The sequence below is a fragment of the Mesoplodon densirostris genome, chromosome 18 (assembly GCF_025265405.1).
Source record: "Mesoplodon densirostris isolate mMesDen1 chromosome 18, mMesDen1 primary haplotype, whole genome shotgun sequence".
Taxonomy (NCBI): Eukaryota; Metazoa; Chordata; class Mammalia; order Artiodactyla; family Ziphiidae; genus Mesoplodon; species Mesoplodon densirostris.
In genome coordinates, this window is record NC_082678.1 from 58,050,699 (window position 1) to 58,073,688 (window position 22,990).

The 22,990-nt window shown below is 38.3% G+C and overlaps 1 protein-coding gene across 8 annotated transcripts in view; it reads left to right on the forward strand.

The window, feature by feature from the left end:
• BCAS3 (BCAS3 microtubule associated cell migration factor) overlaps window positions 1-22,990 on the forward strand; it is a 581,795-nt gene that overhangs the window by 282,332 nt on the left and 276,473 nt on the right. For 7 of the 8 annotated variants that reach the window (XM_060081385.1, XM_060081386.1, XM_060081388.1 and 4 more), the window contains exons 20-22: window positions 7,068-7,168; window positions 9,917-10,113; window positions 15,715-15,812. In XM_060081385.1, the coding sequence (XP_059937368.1) occupies window positions 7,068-7,168; window positions 9,917-10,113; window positions 15,715-15,812 (396 nt within the window). Of the gene's footprint in view, window positions 1-7,067; window positions 7,169-9,916; window positions 10,114-15,714; window positions 15,813-22,524; window positions 22,589-22,990 lie in introns of those variants that run through there. The other variant, XM_060081389.1, reaches the window with a different exon arrangement.

Consider the following 22,990-nt stretch of genomic DNA (forward strand, 5'->3'; position numbering starts at 1 on the left):
GTACTTAATTCTTCCTGCTGTATAATGATCTGGCCTTATCTGGTATGCAACTAGATAATAAGTAAGGGAAGCATGGAAGAAGCTGCATTAACTCTTTGCAAAAAATGATCTTTGCTGTTTTTACATTTCCAAACGACTCCCTCCCCTTTATATTCGTTTTGTAAGACCTTGTTGTGGAGGCTGGACTGAGTACATTAGACTCTTTGCTCTTCAACTGTGCCATTGTAGGTTAGATCTGGAACAGTACGTTTCCAATAACTGGCCTATTGCCTACGTGTACAGATTGGTACATTGATGACTGAACGTGGTTTACTGATCCAAAACAGTGATTTTTTACCTTCAAGACATCAACTTGCAATACTTTCTGCCTAACCTCTACTCATCTCAATCTCATAGAGGATATTATATTTTAGAGTGTTCCTTGAATTTAGAGAATTGATTATTCCTGAAAGAACTGCCTCTAACATACAGGGTTAGCTGTAAGAATACAGTTGCCACTATCAAAAGATTACAGCTCATAATTCTACAGAGAATTAGCACCAAAGAGCTTCTAGCTTCCAGCAAGTAGTCATTTCCCTCAACAGAAACATACACTACCATGTGTACTTGAGGAGTTGCTAAAAGCTGGTCCTATATTTGATACGTGTGTGTAAATACAGAGATAATGATAAACAGATACATGTAGAGTGAGTGTGAGAAAGAGCGTATATAAGCACTTCTATGTCCCTTTTTAGAGAAAACACCACAAAACCTAAGAAAACGGGGGAAATGTATGACTCGATACGCTATAAGCTCAACTTTTGTTTCATGCATTGGTTTCCATCATTTATTGATACACATTTTATTTCTTTGTTTTCCTTTCTTAACTTCTTGGATTGACTTCGCTGACCATATTAACTGTAGTGTGCTTATTCCACAACTTTATAGTTATAAATTTTTAAATAGGTACATGGTATACACAATTTAAAAGGTACCAAGAAATATTTAGTGGAAAATGAGTCACCCCTGTCCCCAGCCATGCTCATTTCCTCCCGTGAGGTAACAGTTATGTAAAGGTGAGCTTTGATAAGAATGGTTTTGTTGTTATTTAGACTTATTTTTCTGGATAGATTATCTAACCCTTGGTAAGGCAAAGTTGTTATCTCTAAGCTGCAAGCAAGGTATTATACAGACATAGTATGATCCTTTAAAATAGTCAGGGTGGACTCACTTTTCTAGTTATTCTGCTACTGGTTTAATGTATATATAATATAGTTGTACTATGAATTGAGTTGCCATAATACATTAAATTGTGTACATCTTTCCAGGTGACTTTAATTGCAAATGTTTTGAAGGGACTGTCGCAGCCTATTAAGTTGGGACAGTTCGAAATTTTCAGGGGAGCAGCTGATCTTGCTGCCAGCCTGAAGCCATTGTGTTTTATTCTTTCTGTTCATTTTATGATACTTAGAGTTACACTGAGGAGCAAAACTAAATTGTGAACCCTTCCAGTCTATCCCCAGGTACAACTTGTCCAGATGCGAAATGGCAAATGACTGTTATGGTAACAAGAGTAACAAATGAAAGCTCCTTAGTTTATGTCTTCTGTGGGAATATTATATGATGCTTTGGGTGTAGGGCAAGGGAGACAGGGCACGGGGGGGAGGAGATGCACCTATAGGGTTGTCAGTTGTCCAGTGAAATCTATTATCGCATAAACAATGAGGCTATGTCAGTTTTCTAATTATATATTGCCTGTGACTGTTCTTCTGGGAATGTGGAATAAAAGGAAAGTGAAACCAGAGATGTACAATGACTGACTGTTAGAAAACTTTAATAATTAATTAGAGAACATCTATGGTACCGCAGGGTCAGGGTGCAAGGAAGATCATTGATCCGTTTAATATATAACATAGGTAAAGCCTGTTCCCTTTTATGTATTGTAACACTTCAGTTGTTGTTGCACGGATACAGGAGATGGCTCCTAATAAACAGAATAGCCAGTAATAGATCGTGCTATTGCTTGATTACTCTGTGTGTGAAATTCAATGAATTCCTTTACATTTAAATGGAAACATTTATAAATTACAGAGAAAACTTACAGACGTCAGTAGAGGAAAGAGTCACTCCCTCAATAAATATAAGTAGGTACCTTTATCTTAAGGTAGTTAGGTGTGGTATTTTTGACCTGAGAGCCTTCTCCCTTTTTAAAAAATTATTTTTAAAAAGACCAGGGTTTAATTTTTGTCAGTTTGATAGTATGAAAGCGTAACTTCTTAAATTTTGCCAATCTCTGATTACTACTATTTATGTGTGTTTGTTGGCCGTTGTATTTCCTCTTTTGTGAATTGCTTGTTCGTTAGGAAATGCCTTAGACAATTTTGCTTTCGGATTATTTCTCTTTGAGCTTTTCTTCTTAAAAGGCAAATTTTATTTTCTGTACTAAGAAACTACATTCCCAAGCAGAATTTCTTCCTAAGATCCTGAGTGCTTTCTGATCAGAAATAGAGTTTGGTAAAGAACCCTCTCTTACTGTATGGCTGCTATCTAAATGCTGTTTTTAATAAGTACCAAAAATATATTGAAGTTTGTCCTTGGATGAGAGTTTATCACTGTTGGCCTTTGGGTGAACTTGGAGCCTGAGCTGTTTCATTCAAGGCAGCATGATGTCATTTAACTCACAAATTTCTCTGTTGCTAGAAAAAGGAATGTTGTTCCCCTAAATAACCTAAAGGACTGAATGATGCTGGCACAACATTATTCACCTCTCAGGTCTCCACTAAAGACCTCAGCATGGTAAGGGTTTTATTGTTCACAGAAGATTGGTGGGGATATGGTATGGAGCAGGAGAAAACAAAAGCTGTGTCTGGTCCTGAATCTGAAGAATATTTTGTTCTACCGCCCACTCTGCTGTCGGTGTGACCCAGCTCTCACTCACTTCTCCAAATAAAAACCTTTGGATCCATTTTCGTTTCTTCATATTAAAAGACTCTCTAAGTTTCTTTCTAGAGCTGTTTATTCAGTATATGAACATATTTTAGGTTTTGCAATAGAAGCTAAAGCAGAGAGCTACATCTCACATAAAAAATGAGATACCGGGCTTCCCTGGTGGCGCAGTGGTTGAGAGTCCGCCTGCCGATGCAGGGGACATGGGTTCGTGCCCTGGTCCGGGAAGACCCCACATGCCGCGGAGTGGCGGGGCCCGTGAGCCATGGCCGCTGAGCCTGCGCGTCCGGAGCCTGTGCTCCGCAACGGGAGAGGCCACAACAGTGAGAGGCCCGCGTACCGCAAAAAAAAAAAAAAAAAAAAGAGATACCGTTTGGATCAACATTTACCCCCTTATTTGAGAAGTAGATTTCCCTGATTCCAGTACTACCAAGATCCATTTCAGGGAGTAGAACAGCTTTTGAGCATCTCCTAAAGTTGGGAGCATGGAGTTTGCTCCAGGAGAGCCTGTGCTTGATTAGCCGCTGTGTCCTCTGAAGCTAAGAGAATTTATTACTGGGAGTTCAAGAGATGCAGGGAAGACTAGAACAAGAACATAACAGAACCAAATAGATTTTCCCTTCATTAGGTTCATAAATAAGCACTGCTCATTGTTCATCATTATGCTTTGTGTCAGTTTATATAAAAAGGATGCTTATAACATGTATGTGGTTAGTCTTTTAACTTTCATATGCATTGTCAACTCTTTTATCTTTCATTGTTTTAAGGACAAATGGTGCTGGGAGCAAATAATTATCCCTTTTATTCTTTCATCTTAATGGAATATCTAGATCCTGTGTGCCCTGTTATAAACTCCATAGTTAGGAGATCTGATTTTTTCTGGAGTATCTAAACCATGCCCAATACACTGAGAAAAGTAATTACCTGCTCTAATATAAAGTGTATTCAGTATATTAACGGTAAAAATGTATCTCTGTCTTTCAACTGGAAGACTAGATTTGTTGTGGATGAACTTAGGCTATGGAGATCTAGCTGTTACTTTCTGGGGATTTTCGAAAGAATTTGATTCCCTGGAATTGAGGGTGCACTGTTATTCCTTCGGGTAAAACACCCTGAAATGTCGAGAGCTTTACGTTTCTCCAGGACTAGTAATAACTCGTTCTTGGAGCCTTGATTCAAACCTACATATCCTAACCTTCAAATATTCCATTAACTAGTGTTAAAAAGGAGATTTCAGCGTGTCACTTTAGATATCTGTTAATACAATGTTTATAACTCTATTTAATTACTATATTTTATGTGGGTAATTTGTAAAAATTCTATACTCATTGATCCTCTTCCTGACTACTTATGGATTTGAGATGTTATATTATGAATTGACATTTTCCATTTTCAAATTGAGAATTTTGTTACATGGGATTCAAACGTAGGGGTATTATCAGAGGACCATTTAATCTTTCTGTTCATAATTTTACTTAGGTTGTTCTACTGACTTGGAAGTTTTTTGAGAGTTTTGATTAACAGGACTAATTTGCAAAGGTCAGCGCTGAAGCAGATTTGTTTTTGTTTGCCTTGCACATAAACACATGTAAAATATATAAATATATTCATAGGAATACACACATACCTAGACACACACTCATATATCACTGTAAGACAGCAAAATACACTTAGTGATTTTTTTTTAGCTTTTATTTACTCACTAGAAGCCTGATCTGCTTTCCTGAGAACACAATATAAACAAAGTCTAGCTCACAGTTACCTCATAACGATCTGCTCATCCTGCCCTTGGTTGTTGATCTATACTTATCAAATGCCTGTGTGTACAGGCAGTACTTTTGAAGTTGTATTCTCTAAAGAAAATTGACAGTGTATCCTTTTTAGTTAGATGGATGGGCTTGTTTTAAAGTACCGTACTAGGGCTTCCCTGGTGGCGCAGTGGTTGAGAGTCCGCCTGCCGATGCAGGGGACACGGGTTCGTGCCCCGGTCCGGGAAGATCCCACATGCCGCGGAGTGGCTGGGCCCGTGAGCCATGGCCGCTGAGCCTGTGCGTCCGGAGCCTGTGCTCCACAACGGGAGAGGCCACAACAGTGAGAAGCCTGCGTACCGCAAAAAAAAAAAAAAAAAAAAAAAAAAGAATACAAATGGTTGGGGAACAACTCAGCCTTTGCAAACATAAATTTACTTATCATCTTTGCAATATACACCCAAATTATTTTAAAGGTTGCTTAAATATTAATTGATTATTATGGTATTCTTTTCTGCATGATATTCAAAATCCTAAGAAATTAGGTGTTATGCTTTGGTGATCGCTTGTGTTTTGTGCCAGATGCCAGCATGCCTCTCAGCTGTAGAACTATGAATCTGAAGAACTAATAGCTAATAGTTTTAACCACTGCAAATCTTGTATTTTAATACTATTTATCTCCCTCTGATGAGTAATTGACTGGTATCATTTCTCCTCTCCCAGATAGTTAAGATAAGGTTTTTGTGAGTACATCTTCTTTAAAATCTTGTCCTGTGTTCTGCTCTGTCTACTTCAGTAATACTGTTTCACTGAGATTTAGTTCTTCAAAACACCTTGTTCTGGCAAGAGTGCTGTGAGATTAGCGTTCTCAGTCACTGCTCGTGGAAGTGTAACTCTTTCTGGGAATATGCATTAAGAAATTTAGACATGTTCATATCCTTTGATTTCATTTTTAGGAATGTAGCCTAAGGAAAATGCACATACTGAAGTATATATACCTATCTCTGGGTGGTAGAAATTCTGAGATTATTTTCTTTTTCTCATTCTTTTCTGTTTCTTCTCGGTTTCTTTAATACTCACCAACTTTCCATCCTCTTCTGTTCTCTTCCTTTTCTTTTCTCTATTTCCCCTCAGTACTTTATTGCTTTATTTCTCTTAGTATTAAAATGTATACAGAGGGAGAGAATATATGGGAAATCTCTTATCTTCTCATCCAATTTGTTTTGAACCTAAAATTGTTCTTAAAAGTGAAGTCTATTTTATAATAAAAATAAGCAAATAAATAGTATGGGACGTTAGGGACTTCCCTGGGTGGCACAGTGGTTGGGAGTCCACCTGCCAGTGCAGGGGACATGGGTTCGAGCCCTGGTCTGGGAAGATCCCACGTGCTGCAGAGCTGCTGGGCCAGTGTGCCACAGGTACTGAGCCTGAGCTCTGGAGCCCAGGAGCCACAACTACTGAGCCCTAGTGCCGCAGCTACTGAAGCCCGCACGCCCTAGAGCCCGTGCTCCACAACAAGAGAGGCCACCGCAATAAGAAGCCTGCACACCGTGGCGAGGAGTGGTCCCTGAACGCCACAGCTAGAGAGAGCTCGCACTCAGCAACAAAGACCCCAATGCAGCCAAAAATAAATAAATTAAATTAAATTTTAAAAAAAATAGTATGGGACTTTAAGTAAGTTTCTGTTGGGATGGTATTTGGTTCATTAGGAACTCAATAAATGTTTGCTGATTCATTTTATTGCTTTGACTAAGCAAAGGTTCTTCTTTGTATGAGAAAGCAGCCTCTTTGTGTTTTAAAGCCTATATCCTACCACCTAAGAATCAGGGAAACTACTGAAGTATCCAGAAAAAATGAAACATTTCTTTGGATAAATGAAATGTTTTAGGAACTAAAAGTGTTTTAAAATTAAAAATATTTTACTGCCTTCCCTTTATATGAACTATTAAATAGACTCTTAAAGAATCTTATTTGATATTTGTTTTAAAAACCCCTTCCTGAATTATAGGAACTGCGTTAAATGAATTTCATTGTTAGATGGAGGGGACTGACGTGTCCTAAAGGCTAGGAATTACATTGGTGCGTGGGCAGTGGAATTGTCACTATTCCTTAATGTACTTGTGCTGTTAAGATGCAATTAGTTGTGTATTTCTTTAACAGTGATATATGTAATGACTAAATTCCTGCAGATGTTTTTTAAAGTGTACTCTTATTTGGAGATTTTTCTTATTCCTCAGAAATTCAGTCTTTCTTGTTCGTTAATTATTTGAATTGTGCACTGAATGTCTTATTTTAGCTTATAAATGACCACAGTATCCAGGATGGTTATGCCCACATCCATTTTTTTCACTGCATGGATTAAAGTTGTTTAAATGCGTTTTCTTTCTCCTGCAGTGGTTCCCCCTGGAAGTCCAGGGCCCATTACTCGGCATGGGTCCTATGACAGTTTAGCTTCTGACCATAGTGGACAGGAAGATGAAGAGTGGCTGTCTCAGGTAAGACTCTGAAACACTGGGTCTGTTAAAGTGACAGAAAACAGATGTCCGTTAGCTCTTTTTTTCTTGAATTTTAAAAATTATTTTCCTTAGAGGAAAATGGGCAGAATTGGGATTTTTTTAGGTTCCCCAAGAAATAATCAATTGTCTTTCCATATTAAGAATTTCTCATAAATACTGCTGCAGGGATACATATACATGTATTTTATACACACACATATACATATATATATATATATATATGTATATATATGTGTGTGTGTACATTAGCTTTCACACAGAGAGCATAAAATATGCTGTCTTTCAAACAATCCATTCATATCCCCCAGGACCTTGGATTTCAGATGGACTGTTAGGATTAATATAAGAATTGGCCTTGTTAAAACAGGGAAGCCATTCAACAATCTTTGGGCTTTTCTTTTGTGGAGGCAACAGTTTCTGAAGATTGGGCCCATACTTTGATTAGGAAAGTTAAGCATTCTAATCTACACAAGTGCCCGCCTGGCTTTCCTTTCCTAAGCTCCTGTAATGCCGCTTCTAGCGGTCTCAAAACCAGTCCTGTAACAGCATCGACTGACCCTTCCTCTCCCTGCTAGGTGAAGCTGTCTTCATCTCAAGGGCTTTGACATAAAAGATACTCAGGCAGATTTCAGAATGATGAGATTAAAAGTGACTTCATTACGAATGCTGTTATGTCTGTCTCAAGTCTGACATCATTTGGTGCAGTTAATGACTGGTCTCAGATTACCAATCCAGCGGCTTTTCATCAGACAGGTGCCTCAGTGGGGCCGGGGGCCGTTTCATTGCTTTCTCAGGGAAGGGAGCCTGAAAAACTAAAGGGAATCTGGGAACTGGAGAATCAAATTGTTTCTAGCTGACATACATTTCATCACACCAAAAATACTCCCAGGAAGCTCCTTGAAGGAGCTTGATGCATATGGAGATACGTCCTTTCTTGAGGATACCACGATAAAAAAAAAAAAAAAGAATGCTGGCAAAGAAACCACTGTCCTTCACTTCCACTTTTCAGTTAGAAAAAGGGGTAATGTGTGCTGTCAGTGTGAAAGTATCTACAATATGTTTGTACCGCATACAACAGGAGAGTGAGCAGGAACATCTGGCCATTGCCTCAGTGAAATTGCACAGGCATCTGTTTACCTCTCGGCTCTGTGACACTGATGGTTTTGAGCTTAAAATACACAGAATGCTTCATCTGTGGCCTCATTTGCATTGCTGACTACAACTCCTTGAATGAGAAATCACTGTCCTAAATCTGAGTAGTTTTCTCCCTGTGATTAGTGGGAATGTGAATATTGTTCCAAGACCGTGATGCTTTTGCCCTTTAGGACTTACAAACACAGAGCTGCACTCCATGAACCTTTCCAGTTACATTTTGTTAAGAATTAATCACTGCAATAAGAGAAATGTGATTAAATATAAAAGAACTCAGGGCAAAACTAAGGCACATGACAAGTCAGTTCCATAAAGTATGTATACAGACATGGATGTAGCAATTACAAGACATTGAGAAATAGTGTTTTACCAAAGGTTTGCGTATTTAGTCTCTTGTTCAAGTTGCTCATTTGTAAAATCACATGTTTATTTTTAGGTTTTACTCTGTGTCTTACTCTCTGCATTGTCTGATATTGGCAACATTCCGTACCCCCTCCATAGAGCATGAAATTCGTAAAGCATTTTGTTATTACTGTTTTGCAGCATTTAAAATACCTATGTGAATGTTCATGGTAGTTGAGAAAACAATCTAATTAAGAAATGGTATTTTGAAGACAAATCTAGTTTGAGGGAAAATATGTAGTCCTCTCTTCCATTAAATGTGAATTTTGGAGGATTTTGAGGGCAGTAAAGTAAATATTATAGTGTTTAATTGTGGAAAGAAACTGGCTTTGGGTATTAAATTATTTCAGACCTTTTCTTTTCCTTGGATAGTTCAAGAACAACTTCACATTTGTCATGAGCTTGCTCCTCAATGAAGGAATTACTTTTAATCTGTGGATTGATAGGTGTAGTATTCACTGCATGCCCACAAAGTGGTAAGTACTGTCTAGAATGAGTGAAAAACGTAGTCCCTAGGGAGCCAGTGCTCGGTATATGAGGCAGGCAACTGATCCTTTTATTCTCATGTGATTTTTGTGTTATATATGTGGGGTGCATGTGTGTGTGTGTGTGTACTTGTGTTTACATATACACACATATATTTACACATACACAAAATGAGTTTCTGGTATTGATATATTTTGGTGAGAACCTGTAGAGGGGTGTAGTGAATGTCTCTATAGGTTGCTATTGTCATCATCTTTTTTTAAAAAAAAATATTTATTTATTATTATTATTTTTTGGCTGCGCTTGGTCTTAGTTGCAGCACATGGGATCTTTTGTTATGGTGTGCAGGCTCCAGAGCGCATGGGCTCTGTAGTTGTGGCACACAGGCTCTCCAGTTGCGGCATGCGGGCTTAGTTGCCCTGCGGTATGTGGGATCTTAGTTCCCCGACCAGGGATTGAACCAGTGTCCCCTGTGTTGCAAGACGGATTCTTAACCACTGGACCACCAGGGAAGTCCCTGTCATCACCTTTTGATTGTAGATGTCCTGTCCCTCTTCCACTTGGTTAAGATGGGCTTCTTGGAGAATGTGAGTGTTCAGAGCTGAGACTGGGGTGGGGGGTGGATCATGAAAGGCTCTCAAAGGGAGAGCCTAATACATTTCAATCATGATTCCTAATCTGTTCCAGGTAGAAATTGTAACGCACACCGGACCCCACAGACGTCTGTGGATGGGTCCCCAGTTCCAGTTCAAAACCATCCATCCCTCAGGCCAAACCACAGTCATATCATCCAGTTCATCTGTGTTGCAGTCTCATGGTCCAAGTGATACTCCACAGCCCCTTTCGGATTTTGATACAGATGATCTTGATCTCAACAGTCTCAGGTAAGAAATAAGAACTAGAGAGTGATTTGAACACATTAATATGTTCATTTGTAGTTAACAGCTTAGATAATATTTGCATTTCCCCTTTTGACCCTGTATCACGTTGCAGAATACATGCAGTGTAACTTGTGGTTCGTTATTATCACTGGGGATCTTATGTGAGATCTCATCACATCCAATAAATATTTGTGTTCTGGATTGTACTTCCCTAAATCTAATATTCAGTGTACTTTTTAAAGCCATCTTATTTTATGATGCCTCTCTCATATTTCTAATATCTATCTCTTTATCTGTCTTGCTATGTTTTCATCATATATATTCTCGATCCTTACTTGTAAGAATCACAGTAGTTTACAGAGTATGCCTTTTATTATTAGCATTTTTTTAAATGTAACTGAGAACTTTTTGACTTTTGTGCTCTTCTGTTTGCTTAGCAGTTTAATTTGTTACACCAAGACTTGACACATTAGGATACAACAGACAGTGAAGGGCTCAGTCTAATGCAATATAATCTCCCTTTCCTTGTGTTCTTTTAAAAAAAAAAACGTCTACAGTGTATTTTTATTTGAATCTGAAATAGCCCTCTGACCTTTTCCTTGCATCTCTTTTTTAAAAATTGTGGAAAAATGTGTCCCAATCGCTATGTTGGAAATATGTTTTTATTCTACTTCTTTGTCAACATTAATAACAAATCTTTATAACAATGCAAAAGCTGTTGCAGAGGTGGATTAGGCCTAGATATTTCTTCTTTAAGAATAACTCATATAATGAAACATGTCTCCTGTAATACCTTTCTAAGTATTTTAGTTTTTTATTTTAGTTTTCTTTGTATTTTATTTCTTCCATACATTTTTGCTTTTTTTGGTTCAGTGTATTTTCTTCAGCTTTCTAGAAGTGGCACTTCTCCCTAAGATGTGAAGCAATAGTGACAGTACAGTGGGTGCTGGACCATTTTTCATATTTACTAATTATAAAATATGATCCCATTTCAGAAAGTCAAGTAGAGTCAGGCCTCAGCTTAGTGAGTCAGTGCATATTCAAATGTTTTTATAGGTTATGTTGTTACTTAAATGTTAATAAAATAGACCCATAAAACTATGTTTATTCTCTTTACTAAAGTATTCACAAGATTCTCCCCCCACCTTTTTTTCTTTCTGATGGTTGTCACCCGCTACTCTGATAAGACCCTGTCCCTTTTCTTTGGAGGATATCCCCAGCTCCTGTGTACACAGCTCTGTTCCTTTGGGTTTTTTGTTTTTAAAGTTTTTCTTTTTTTTTGATGTGGACCTTTTTTTTTTTTTTTTTTTTTTTTTGCGGTATGCGGGCCTCTCACTGTTGTGGCCTCTCCCGTTGCGGAGCACAGGCTCCGGATGCGCAGGCCCAGCGGCCATGGCTCACGGGCCCAGCCGCTCCGCGGCATATGGGATCCTCCCAGACCGGGGCACGAACCCGTATCCCCTGCATCGGCAGGCGGACTCTCAACCACTTGCGCCACCAGGGAGGCCCGATGTGGACCATTTTTAAAGTCTTTATTGAATTTATTACAATATTGCTTCTGTTTTATGTTTTGGTTTTTTGGCCACGAGGCATGTGGGATCTTAGCTCTCCGACCAGGAGTCGAACACACACCCCCTGCACTGGAAGGTGAAGTCCTAACCACTGGACTGCCAGGGAAGTCCCCTGTTACTTTGTTTTTGACCTCCCCTAGCTTTCTTACCTCTTACTTCAGATACAGTTCTTCATCTAAAAGCTCTCTAACTTGCGTCTTCAGACAGAGCTTTATTCCTGAAATCCTTCCAGAATTTTCCTCAGGGACTTTTCTTTTTCTTATACTAAAGAGTTCCCGGTATTTAAATTGTTTCTGTCCTATTTGTTGGGAACATACAAATATTAGAAACCTTTATGCTAGTCCCAGGTTTATAATTTTTTTTTATTTCACTTGTTTTATATTTAAACATTTGAGCATATAGGCCCTTGGTTATGACCTTAACCCCATTAGAACACAGTTTTGATGGAAAATTCAGATTTACCTCACATCATTTCAATTACGTGTCCTGTTTAGTACCATTTCCTGCCCAGCATCCAGTTAGAAATCCCACTCTTTATATTCTCCTCACTCCTGTCCACTATCACTTTATCCCAGCTCCTCACCTCTGGTTCTACATTTCTTTAGGCTTATGCACAATGGCAGTATGGCTGTTGACTTTACCTTCTTCTTTATTTCTTTATTTATTTTTAAATTAATTTATTTTTATTAATTTATTTTTGGCTGCATTGGGTCTTCTTTGCTGTGCACGGGCTTTCTCTAGTTGCGGTGAGTGGGGGCTACTCTTCGTTGTGGTGGCTTCTCTTGTTGCCGAGCACGGGCTCTAGGCACACGGGCTTCAGTAGTTGTGGCACGTGGGCTCAGTAGTTGTGGCTCGTGGGCTCTAGAGCGCAGGCTCAGTAGTTGTGGCGCATGGGCTTAGTTGCTCCGCGGCATGTGGGATCTTCCCGGACCAGGGCTCGAGCCCATGTCCCCTGCTCTGGCAGGCGGATTCTTAACCCCTGCCCCACCAGGGAAGCGGCCCCCTACCTTCTCATTTAAATTGTGAGGTCTTGTTTAGATTTTTTGGCTCAACTGACCCTTTACACCTGGTACCTTGTCCTATACCTCATATTGCTAAGAATTACTTGATGCTGTGGTATTCTGCTTCCCTGTATCCTAACCAAAATGGCAACAGTCAGGTGTATTGGTGGCTGTCATATCTATAACAGGCATGGCTGTTAGGCATGGCTAACCTCATACCAGCTCCTTATTTGGAATAGGGATTTAACTCGTAACAAAGGTCAATGAAATATTTATTAATAGACCTGAGAAATAGATAATGTAAAAGAAAGTGAAATATAAAACCTAGTTTTCCATTCAAGATTAGCTCCTAAGAAATCAATTTCATTTGATCATTTTATTTTTTCATCTAGTTAATTAATACATCCATCAACTGATGTATTTTATATATGTATGTTGTGAATTTTCTGTGTGTGAGAACATTTAACTTCTACTCTTTTAGCAAACTTCAGTTATATAATATAGTTTTATCAACCATAGTCACCATGTGATACATTAGATCTTCACACCTTAATCATATTATTTTAATTGATATATAATTCACATAACATAAAATTCACTGTACAATTCAGTGGCTTTATTACATTCACTATGTTGTGCTACATCCCCCAGTCTAATTCTTGGACATTTCCATCACCCCCACCAGTTTTTTTTTTTTTGGTCTTTTTTTTTATTATTATTATGGAAAAATTTCAAGCATATATAAAAATATGTAAAGTTAAAGAGAATAATAGAATTAACCCCTGTGTATCCATTGCCCAGCTTCAACACTTCATTTCTTGGCCAATCTTCTTTCATCTATAGCCCAGTCCACACTCCACCCACAACTCTGGATGATTCAGAAACTCCAATGCTATAAAGTGAATTAATAATAGGAAAATTATTAGGCCACATAAATATTTAGACTGGGAAGGAGCTTTGATTTGCATGCACTGGGCATGTCTAACAGGCTAGCTTCTTGTTTCTTATAAGACCCAGAGAACATCTCTTCTAGAAACTTCAAATAAACTCTTCCTCTTTTCTCACTGGCCCGCATTTGCTTCGGCCTGCCCATCCCTGAGCTAATTAATCTCACCATGAGATGATGGAATTACCATGACTGGCTTGGGAAAATTACCTGGGGCAGAAGGCATACTGGTTAGGGCACCATTATTGTCCACTACAGCAGTGATCATCAACATTTCCAACTTCCAGTACTAGATCAAATGCATCATTTTTCATCCCCCCGCCCTGCCCCATTTCTTTCTTTCATACAACAAATGCATATACATTCGAGCTGTGCTTTCAATAAGGACTCTTTTGGGACTTCCCTGGTGGCGCAGTGGTTAAGAATCCGCCTGTCAATTCCCACATTGCCACGGAGCAACCAAGCCCATGTGCCACAACTACTGAGCCCGCGCTCTAGAGCCCATGAGCCACAACTACTGAGCCCATGAGCCACAACTACTGAAGCCCATGCGCCTAGAGCCCGTGCTCCGCGACAAGAGAAGCCACCGCAATGAGAAGCCCGTGCACCTCAACAAAGAGGAGCCCCCACTCTCTGCAACTAGAGGAAGCCCCCGCACAGCAATGAAGACGCAGTGCAGCCAAAAATAAATAAATAAATATATTTTAAAAACAAACAAAAATACCTCTTCACAAAGATTAACTCAATGGATCACGGATCTAAATGTAAAAAGCAAAATTATTTTTTTTAAAAAGGACTCTTTTTCTGTAGTCCATAAGTGGTATATCAGGCTTCTATAATCTGTCCCATGGTGCTTATCGATTCTTACCTTCCACCAGTATCCACTATAAACCCTATGCTTAAGCCAAATCATGCTCCTCAAGATGCTCTCCATTTATCATGCTTGGTCACAATTCCAAGGGTTCACTTGTTCTAGTTCTATGTTTAAAGGGCACTTCTTGCCTCTTTGCATATATACACATCCTAATACTGTATACAGGTCCAATTTCTGTTATAGCGCCATAAGATCATCTCGATCTGCTGTGGACCGTACATTCCTCCCCTGATTTCTTCATTCTGAGCTTTCATTACCTATTTCATTCATTTTCACACTCCAGTTTTCTTTTGCATCAGTCCTGAATGTCCATATGCTATACTATATATCTGCACACAGACTTTGTATTCGTGTTTTGTTTCTGCTTGTTCCTAGAATAATACTGACACGTGATTAATATTCAGCAAATACTTACTGAATGAACGAATCGCCAAAAATGCATGATTATATTGTTATAACAAGTCTTTATTCCTTTAAGCTGCCCGGGCCTCTCAGATCTTTTAGCCATACAGAAATTTTTGTGTGAATAGTATTAATCCAATACAACTGGAAACAGACTCTTGGCATTTATAGATTTGCCATTCCCAAGCAACTTGAAATTGTATGTAGTAAATTGCAATTTTGCTGAGACTCTAATTGATTCTTCAATGCTAATTGATAATTTTTGGAGGTAACTCAGTTAGATAGTAGTAATCCTAGCTAACCCCCTGGCAGCCACATCCCAACACAGCTCTGTTATCCTATGCTTGTTGTCATATATAAAGTAACTTTCATTAAGGATTTTAAGGGAGTGACTCAAAATTTGTATCTATTAATGCTGTCTTTTAAGGAAGGCATGGTTCTATTCATGAATTTGAAGATTCTCAAAACTCTTCATCTCCTTTGCAAATGCCAAAGTTTTCAGTATAATGTGTTCTGTGTCCTCTCCCATGCTGCTTAATTTATCCCTTTAAATTAATTTCAGTTTTTCAGTCCTTTGCTTAAAATCTATTGAAAACATGCAAAGAGAAGAAGAGGTCTAGAGTGTAGAGAATGCTGTGCTTTAGCCTTCTGCGAGGATAAGGGACCGCAGCTCCCCTGTTTGCCTTGTTTTAGAAGGAATGGTTCTTTAATGGACTGGGCTATTCCAGCATTCCTGATTGAAGATCTGTTGTAGCCGGCGACAGTTTTGATGCCAGTAACATATGTGAATTAAATTAAATTGCATTGCAGGATCCAGCCAGTCCGCTCTGACCCAGTCAGCATGCCAGGGTCATCCCGTCCAGCGTCTGATCGAAGGGGGATTTCCACCGTGACCGATACTGCCTCAGGTAGAAAACTACCTCCAAAGGGTTTACTGGGTATTTCTGTGCATTTGTAATTTCTTTTCTTGCACAATGTAGAGAGTATATATAGTTTTTGCCATCTTCCTCTTCTTTTTTGGGGAGGTGGTGGGGAGGGATGGCTGCGTGTGCACATGCAGTTGTGTGTGCACGTGTGTGTGTGAGGGGTGTGCGTGTGTGCATTAAAACAGTACTGTGCCTACATTTGCTGCTAACCGACGCCATGCATTTAAATATTGTTAAGGTTGGTGAATGATGCGGTGGAGTTGGCACTTGATTAAATGTCATGAACACAGTATTGAAGGCTACAGGGTTGATGACTGTTTTGCCTTTGATCTCTCAAATGTGGAGAAGCAACCTTGACAGAGAACGTAAATACAATATATGGATTCAATTTACGCAACCTGTTGAGTATCAAAGTGCCTGATCTGTGGAAGTGAAGAGTCCAAATGCTATAGCTTAAATGGTTTTATTATTGAAAGCATAAAGTTTAGAAATTCATTAACTTAACTCTATCTATCACAATGATTAACTTCCTATCCTTGGAAGCAAGCCATGAATATGTGTCATCAGTACCTGGAAGTAGGTCTTTGTCTCTATAGGTGATAGTTGCTACATTAGTATTGTAAAACTGTTTTCTGCCAGGTCTGCCAAATAATAGAACTGTTCATAATAATACATTTTCTCATCTCTAAATGCAGTCGTAAAGAAAATAAGGACAGTGGTGCTTTATATATGGTGCAGCTGTGGTGCATCTGAAGCTAGCATACGGCAGGGTTTCATCAAAAAAAGTCTCTTACAAGTAGAATTATTAAACACTCGGCATTAGTCAAACAGTTGAGTCAGAGAGGATTTTAATCTATAGCAATTTCAAAATCCCTAGAGACAGCTGACTTGATTGAGGCTTAAAATGTGAAAGAAAAAGGAAACAAACACAAACCTGATTTGTGAAGGTCTCTTTTAAAAGACCAAAGCTTCTGTTTCTGATTCCGTCTCTGGATGTGTTTCGAAGTTCGAAAGCTCATGGGTTTCGTACGTTTTCTTGGCTTTCTGAACTATTTGTCAGTGGATTGTACCTTGTGTCTGATTGAGCTATCCACTTCCAGGGCTGTGCTTTCATTCTTAATGTAAACTCTTACTTTGGAGAACTCATACTTGTTCATCTGCTTTAACTTGGCAACCAGGGTAGTCCCCTGGAAACAAGCACAGAAATATCTAAGGTCTGTAGCCTTGCACTGAATGAGATATTGAGATAGGTGACTTAAACAATAAATCTTTTTTGATAGTTTCAGTCTGTCAGTGCTAACAGATCCTGCTCATATGAAATTATCATTTACAATTGTGAATCCTGGAAATGATGTATTTTAACCTGAAGTATTTTATTCAAGATTTCAGTAGTAGGCTTTGTTGGTTTGGGGGTATTTTTTTTTTTTTTTTTGCGTTATTAAGCTGCCATATTATTAATGTTTTAGCATCAGGTAACTAGCTATTGGTCAAGTGAAACACATGTCACTAAAGCAGTTCCCATGTGTGTTATTAAATGTGCCATATTCAGTGCACAATTCTGGGTTAAGACTTGTATTTATCACGTATCATTATCTCAATTTTAGCTCTTTGTAAAGTTCTCTCATGCCACAGAAATGAACTTCAGTGAACTATTGCAACCATAGTTTTGTTTTACTCTGTTGCAAGAAGAGTTTTTAAGTTGATGTTTGAGCAGGGGATTCAGTCTTTGCCTTTGATTTACTTAGATTTCCATCAGAAAAACATGTAGGAGGTTCTAGGATATTGTTCTCCAACTCTGAGCCTCTGCCTGACCGTACTGATCTTTGGAGTAGAGAGGCACTTCTTGGTGACCAAGCTGTATTATTTTTCTCAGCCTCTTTTCATTCCAGAAAACTATAGCTCCTTTCAGAATGACAGCCAGAGCAATGAAATGTGTGTGCTACGTTCTCTAGCTGAGCTAAAGAAACCCCATAATTGAGGGATTAGACGTCTATGAATTATCCTCTACCTCTCAAATGGTTTGCATCCCTTTTGTTGAACATGTTTTTTAAGTGGGTGAATGATGTTTTGTTGGGGGAACTTTCCCTACTTCTATCTAGTAGGACCACTTTTTTAACAGTCTTACTTTCTATTGAGAAAAGATAGAGATAACAAGATAGAGGTTAGATGATTTGGGTTCTTTTTTTGAAATTTATTTTATTGAAGTATAGTTGATTTACAATGTTGTGTTAATTTCTGCTGTACAGCAAAGTGATTCAGTTATACATATATACATTCTTTTTCATATTCTTTTCCATTGTGGTTTATCACAGGATATTGAATATAGTTCCCTGTGGTATACAGTAGGACTTTGTTGTTTATCCATTCTGTATATAATAGTTTGCATCTGCTAATCTAAACTCTGATTTGGGTTCTTCATGAAAGGAAGTTTATGGGGAAATTCCGTTTTAGATTCTTCTACTAAAAAGAGTATAACATATTTTTATAATTGCTCCTGAACCAGGAAGTGCGTCTCTGATTATGACCCGTGCATTGGAGGCAGCTGCATGTTATGAAGATGCTAATCTGGAGTTTTGATTGCCTTTGCTTAGAGGGATATGACCAGTGTGGCATCTCCTCTTATCAGGGTTGATTGCTTTGTCTTACCGTCAAGCAATTTATACAACTAAACATACTGTCTTTTTAATTGTTCCTATGGCATATTTTTTCCTCCATTACCAGTAAAAGTGTAAAAAACATGAGAAAAATGTCACCCTGTAGCAGCTCAATCATTTAAGCGTTCCAGTAAGTGTTGTCTCAAAATGTCGCACTGAAGATCTTCCTTTGACAGCCTGACATGCGTCCGCCATCAATTAAGTTATCTGAACTCTTCTTGAATCTCTCTTTTAACATCACCTTTCTGGGAAAAGACTTGCATGTGTTTATAATCCCTTTCAACTGTGAAAGGTAACCCTTATGCTGGTTACCTTTATTTTAATGGCAGCTCTTGCTGTCTGTCTAAACCAGTGGTAGTATAATTATTTTTCATCTAATTACTTTTCAAAGGCATAGTATTTAAAAGTTTAATGTGACACTATCACATCTTTTGATGGCCGTGACAATTTTCAAAGTGAAAATATTATTTAAACCTTGGGTCTGTATGTTCTGTTTTAGGTATATGTGTATCTTGCAGTGTTATTCTACTGAAACTGAAAGAGATCTGCAGGGCATTGTGCCACTCTTGCTAGCGAATTTTTTTTTTTTGATTTCTTGATCATCTAATATGTTTGTGCTTCACTCCTTCACATGGAAATATATTACCTAAAGTACATGTTTTTCACTTATTAACTTTGATAATTTAGGCACAGTGTAAATTCCATGCCTTTAGATATTTATGAACCAGCTTCTTGCTGTCTCTCTCTCTATATGTGTATTTTAGACTCAGCAGATCTATACTGCTTTATATGTAGATGTTGCTTCCCATGACATGTTTCATCTGATCTTTGGAGTTTCAAAAGATACTGTCCTACCTCAGATTTTGAGTTTAGATAATTGTATGAGGTTCCCTTCTTGACTGAGGAGAAGACCATTCTGGAAATGGACTTTATAGGATTTATCCATACACATGGGCTACCCAGAACAAATGGGATTTGAATGAACTGCTCCATTTTTCCGGTCCAACTGATGGACATCGGTGTCGGAATCATAGACGGTATGTCTAGACAAAAGCACTGCATGGATTACTTACTTTTTTCTTTTTACTTTTTTTTCTCCTCTGTCCATTCCTTTTTTTCCTAACATTCCTGGTTAGGTAACTAAGAATTTCTTCCCTTTGTTTGTCCTTTATAACATGTGTCCTTCTTTTGATAAAAGTGTAGGACCTGAAGAGAAAAAAAAATACTGTCAATGTCCTGTTCAAACTTGTTTCCCACGTTGGTGACTGAAGTACTTGTTCCAGGCCTTGCAGGCTGTACTTGTTGGATAACTTAATAACAACTCTAATTGCTTTTGAGTCACCCACACAAAGAGCCTAGAAAGATCTGGTTCATCCTAAGTTTGTTTGTCCTCATTTGTAGTTTTACTATGGAAATTGGTGTTTACCAAGAAAGAACTCAAAGCAACTGAGATTTAAAGACAAACTTATGCCTGACTTGTATGAAGAGCAGACATCTTTGTCAAACTTTACTAACGTAAACATTTTATAGAGAAAATGTTATTAGAAGTGGTGAGAGCAGCATTGATGTACATTCCTGAGGCAGATGACAGTAGGAGAGGGAAAATCGTGACAGATAAGTAAAATGAGTTCTTATTCTTTAGAGCAGGCTTTTTGGTACATAAGGTATTGGTGCTACATCAAGCGTTCCACTAAGTAGGGACAAAGTTGCAGACCTGGTATTTGTTGTTGTTCTTGACTCAAGAGAAATGTTATTTTTGTTGTACAATTGCAGTCATCTAAATGATTTCTAAGGAATTAATTAATTCAGGCTTCCAGCACCCAATTCTTCTGGAAAGTGAAATAATTTGTTTGCTTGAAGAAAATGGAAACTGGTTTGATTTGATTGATTTTAGAATGATCAACTGTGCCTACTTTGTGTATTTGGCATTTGGTGCATCAGACCCTTAAAAGTACAAATAATACTCATTAGAAGAGTATGGTTGGGTAGGCAACAAGGATATTATTTGAGGAGTCAAATTTCTGCTGGAGGGACATTCTGATAGAGGCATGCTTTTATCTTACAGAGATGTTTCTGATGCGCTGGGGGAAGCATATTCCTAAGGACTGTATTTCACTGTATCTACAGTTGCCATTTCAATCTGAGGCAGACAAACTTAGTTATTGCATCTTAAAGCCATCAGAGGCACAAGAGCTGCTGGTGGTAAGAAGTAAGAGATTTATAAGAAACACCATTTGGTCTACCATGGTGAGGCCACTTAGCTCCATGACTTTTTTTTTTTTTTTTTAACATCATTATTGGAGTATAACTGCTTTACAATGGTGTGTTAGTTTCTGCTGTGTAACAAAGTGAATCAGCTATATGTATACATATATCCCCATATCCCTTGTCTCTTGCGTTTCCCTCCTACCCTCCCTATCCCATCCCTCTAGGTGGTCACAAAGCACCGAGCTGATTGCCCTGTGCTATGCAGCTGCTTCCCACTAGCTATCTGTTTCACATTTGGTAGTGTATATATGTCCATGCCACTCTCTCACTTTGTCCCAGCTTACCCTTCCCCTCCCCATGTCCTCAAGTCCATTCTCTATGTCTGTGTCTTTATTCCTGTCCTGCCCCTGGGTTCTTCAGAACCTTTTTTTTTTTTTTAGATTCCATATATATGCATTAGCATACGGTATTTGTTTTTCTCTTTCTGACTTCACTCTGTATGCCAGACTCTAGGTCCATCCACCTCACTACAAGTAACTCAATTTCGTTTCTTTTTATGGCTGAGTAATACTCCATTGTATATATGTGCCACATCTTCTTTATCCATTCATCTGTCGATGGACACTTAGGTTGCTTCCATGTCCTGGCTATTGTAAATAGCGCTGCAGTGAACATTGTGGTACATGACTCTTTTTGAATTATGGTTTTCTCAGGGTATATGCCCAGTAGTGGGATTGCTGGGTCATATGGTAATTCTGTTTTTAGTTTTTTAAGGAACCTCCATACTGTTCTCCATAGTGGCTGTACCAATTTACATTCCCACCAACAATGCAAGAGGGTTCCCTTGTCTCCACACCCTCTTCAGCATTTATTATTTGTAGACTTTTTGATGATGGCCATTCTGACCAGTGTGAGGTGATATCTCATTGTAGTTTTGATTTGGATTTCTCTAATGATTAGTGATGTTGAGCATCCTTTCATGTGTTTGTTGGCAATCTATATCTTCTTTGGAGAAATGTCTATTTAGGTCTTTTGACCATTTTGGAATTGGGTTGTTTGGTTTTTTTGGTATTGAGCTGCTTATATATTTGGGAGATTAATCCAGCTCCATGATTTTAAAACTAGAACTGAGTGACAGAAGCCATGATGTTATAATCATGGTCTTGAACTTTTGCTGAAACCTTCAACAAGTCATGTTTCCTACCTATCCATTCTTCTCTGCATCTGTAAAAAGAATTTAAGTTTCCCTATGTAAAAATTTGTTTCACCTCTTTTGGCAGGAATGTGTTCAAATTATTTCCTAAAATAATTCCCAGATATAAAGGATATAAAGTTCTTTTGAAATGTTGAGATATTTCTTTGAATAAACAATATGGTTTTCATTTAATAGAGTTCCAGATATTCTTTGTGATTATAAGGTGACGAAAACTCCAGGCATACTTGTACCTTGGGTATTCAAAGCCTATGTGGGATCAGTAAGAGGATTATGGATGAGGGTGAAATTAAAAGAAGGCTTAGTCCTGACCTGTGAACAGAGTCCCTCAGAGGGGAAGAAAGAGGTCAGTACTTTTACTTTGACACTATTTATACTTTAAACAGTAAATATTCAAACTAAGATATTAAGATTGGCTTTTTAATTAGAAATGAGGAGGTCTGTGCATTATTCCCGCTCTAATCTAATGAACATCTACTGCCTGTAGAGAATCAAAACTAAATTTTAGAGATTAAGAATATAGGGAAAAGACCTAGATTTCTCATCAGAAAAGTGCACAGTGACATCTCTCTCCTTCTGATTTAAATATTCCTCTCATTCTTCTTTCTAATATTTATAGGATGTTAGAAGATGAAATTCAACTTAACAATGTGGAAAATTTTAGCTCAGCACAATTAAGGAAAAAATCATTGCCCCACTTGAAAATGAAGAAACTGTAAACAGAAGTAGAAGAAGCTGCTGGGAAGGTTTTTTCTGATGACACATTACTTCTTTGAATAAATCTTTGTGTCAACTGAAACCTCGCCTTTGCTTTCTCTGTAGCAAGCACCAAGTCCTTGACATGACTTTAAGTCTTTCCTAAGCATTTGAGAAGGAATTGATGGAATTCTCCCTACTGTTGATATACCAGGTTACCACATATTTACATGGGACTTTTGGGCCAAAAAAACCCAACATTTCTTTTTTGTACCTTTATTACTACATCTTTAATACAAGGCTGGACTGTTTATGTAGTCTGTTGCCTGAGACTGTGGTGGCAGAGGGACAATATTGGGGGCAGTATTAGAATTTGTTTAAGTCTGAAC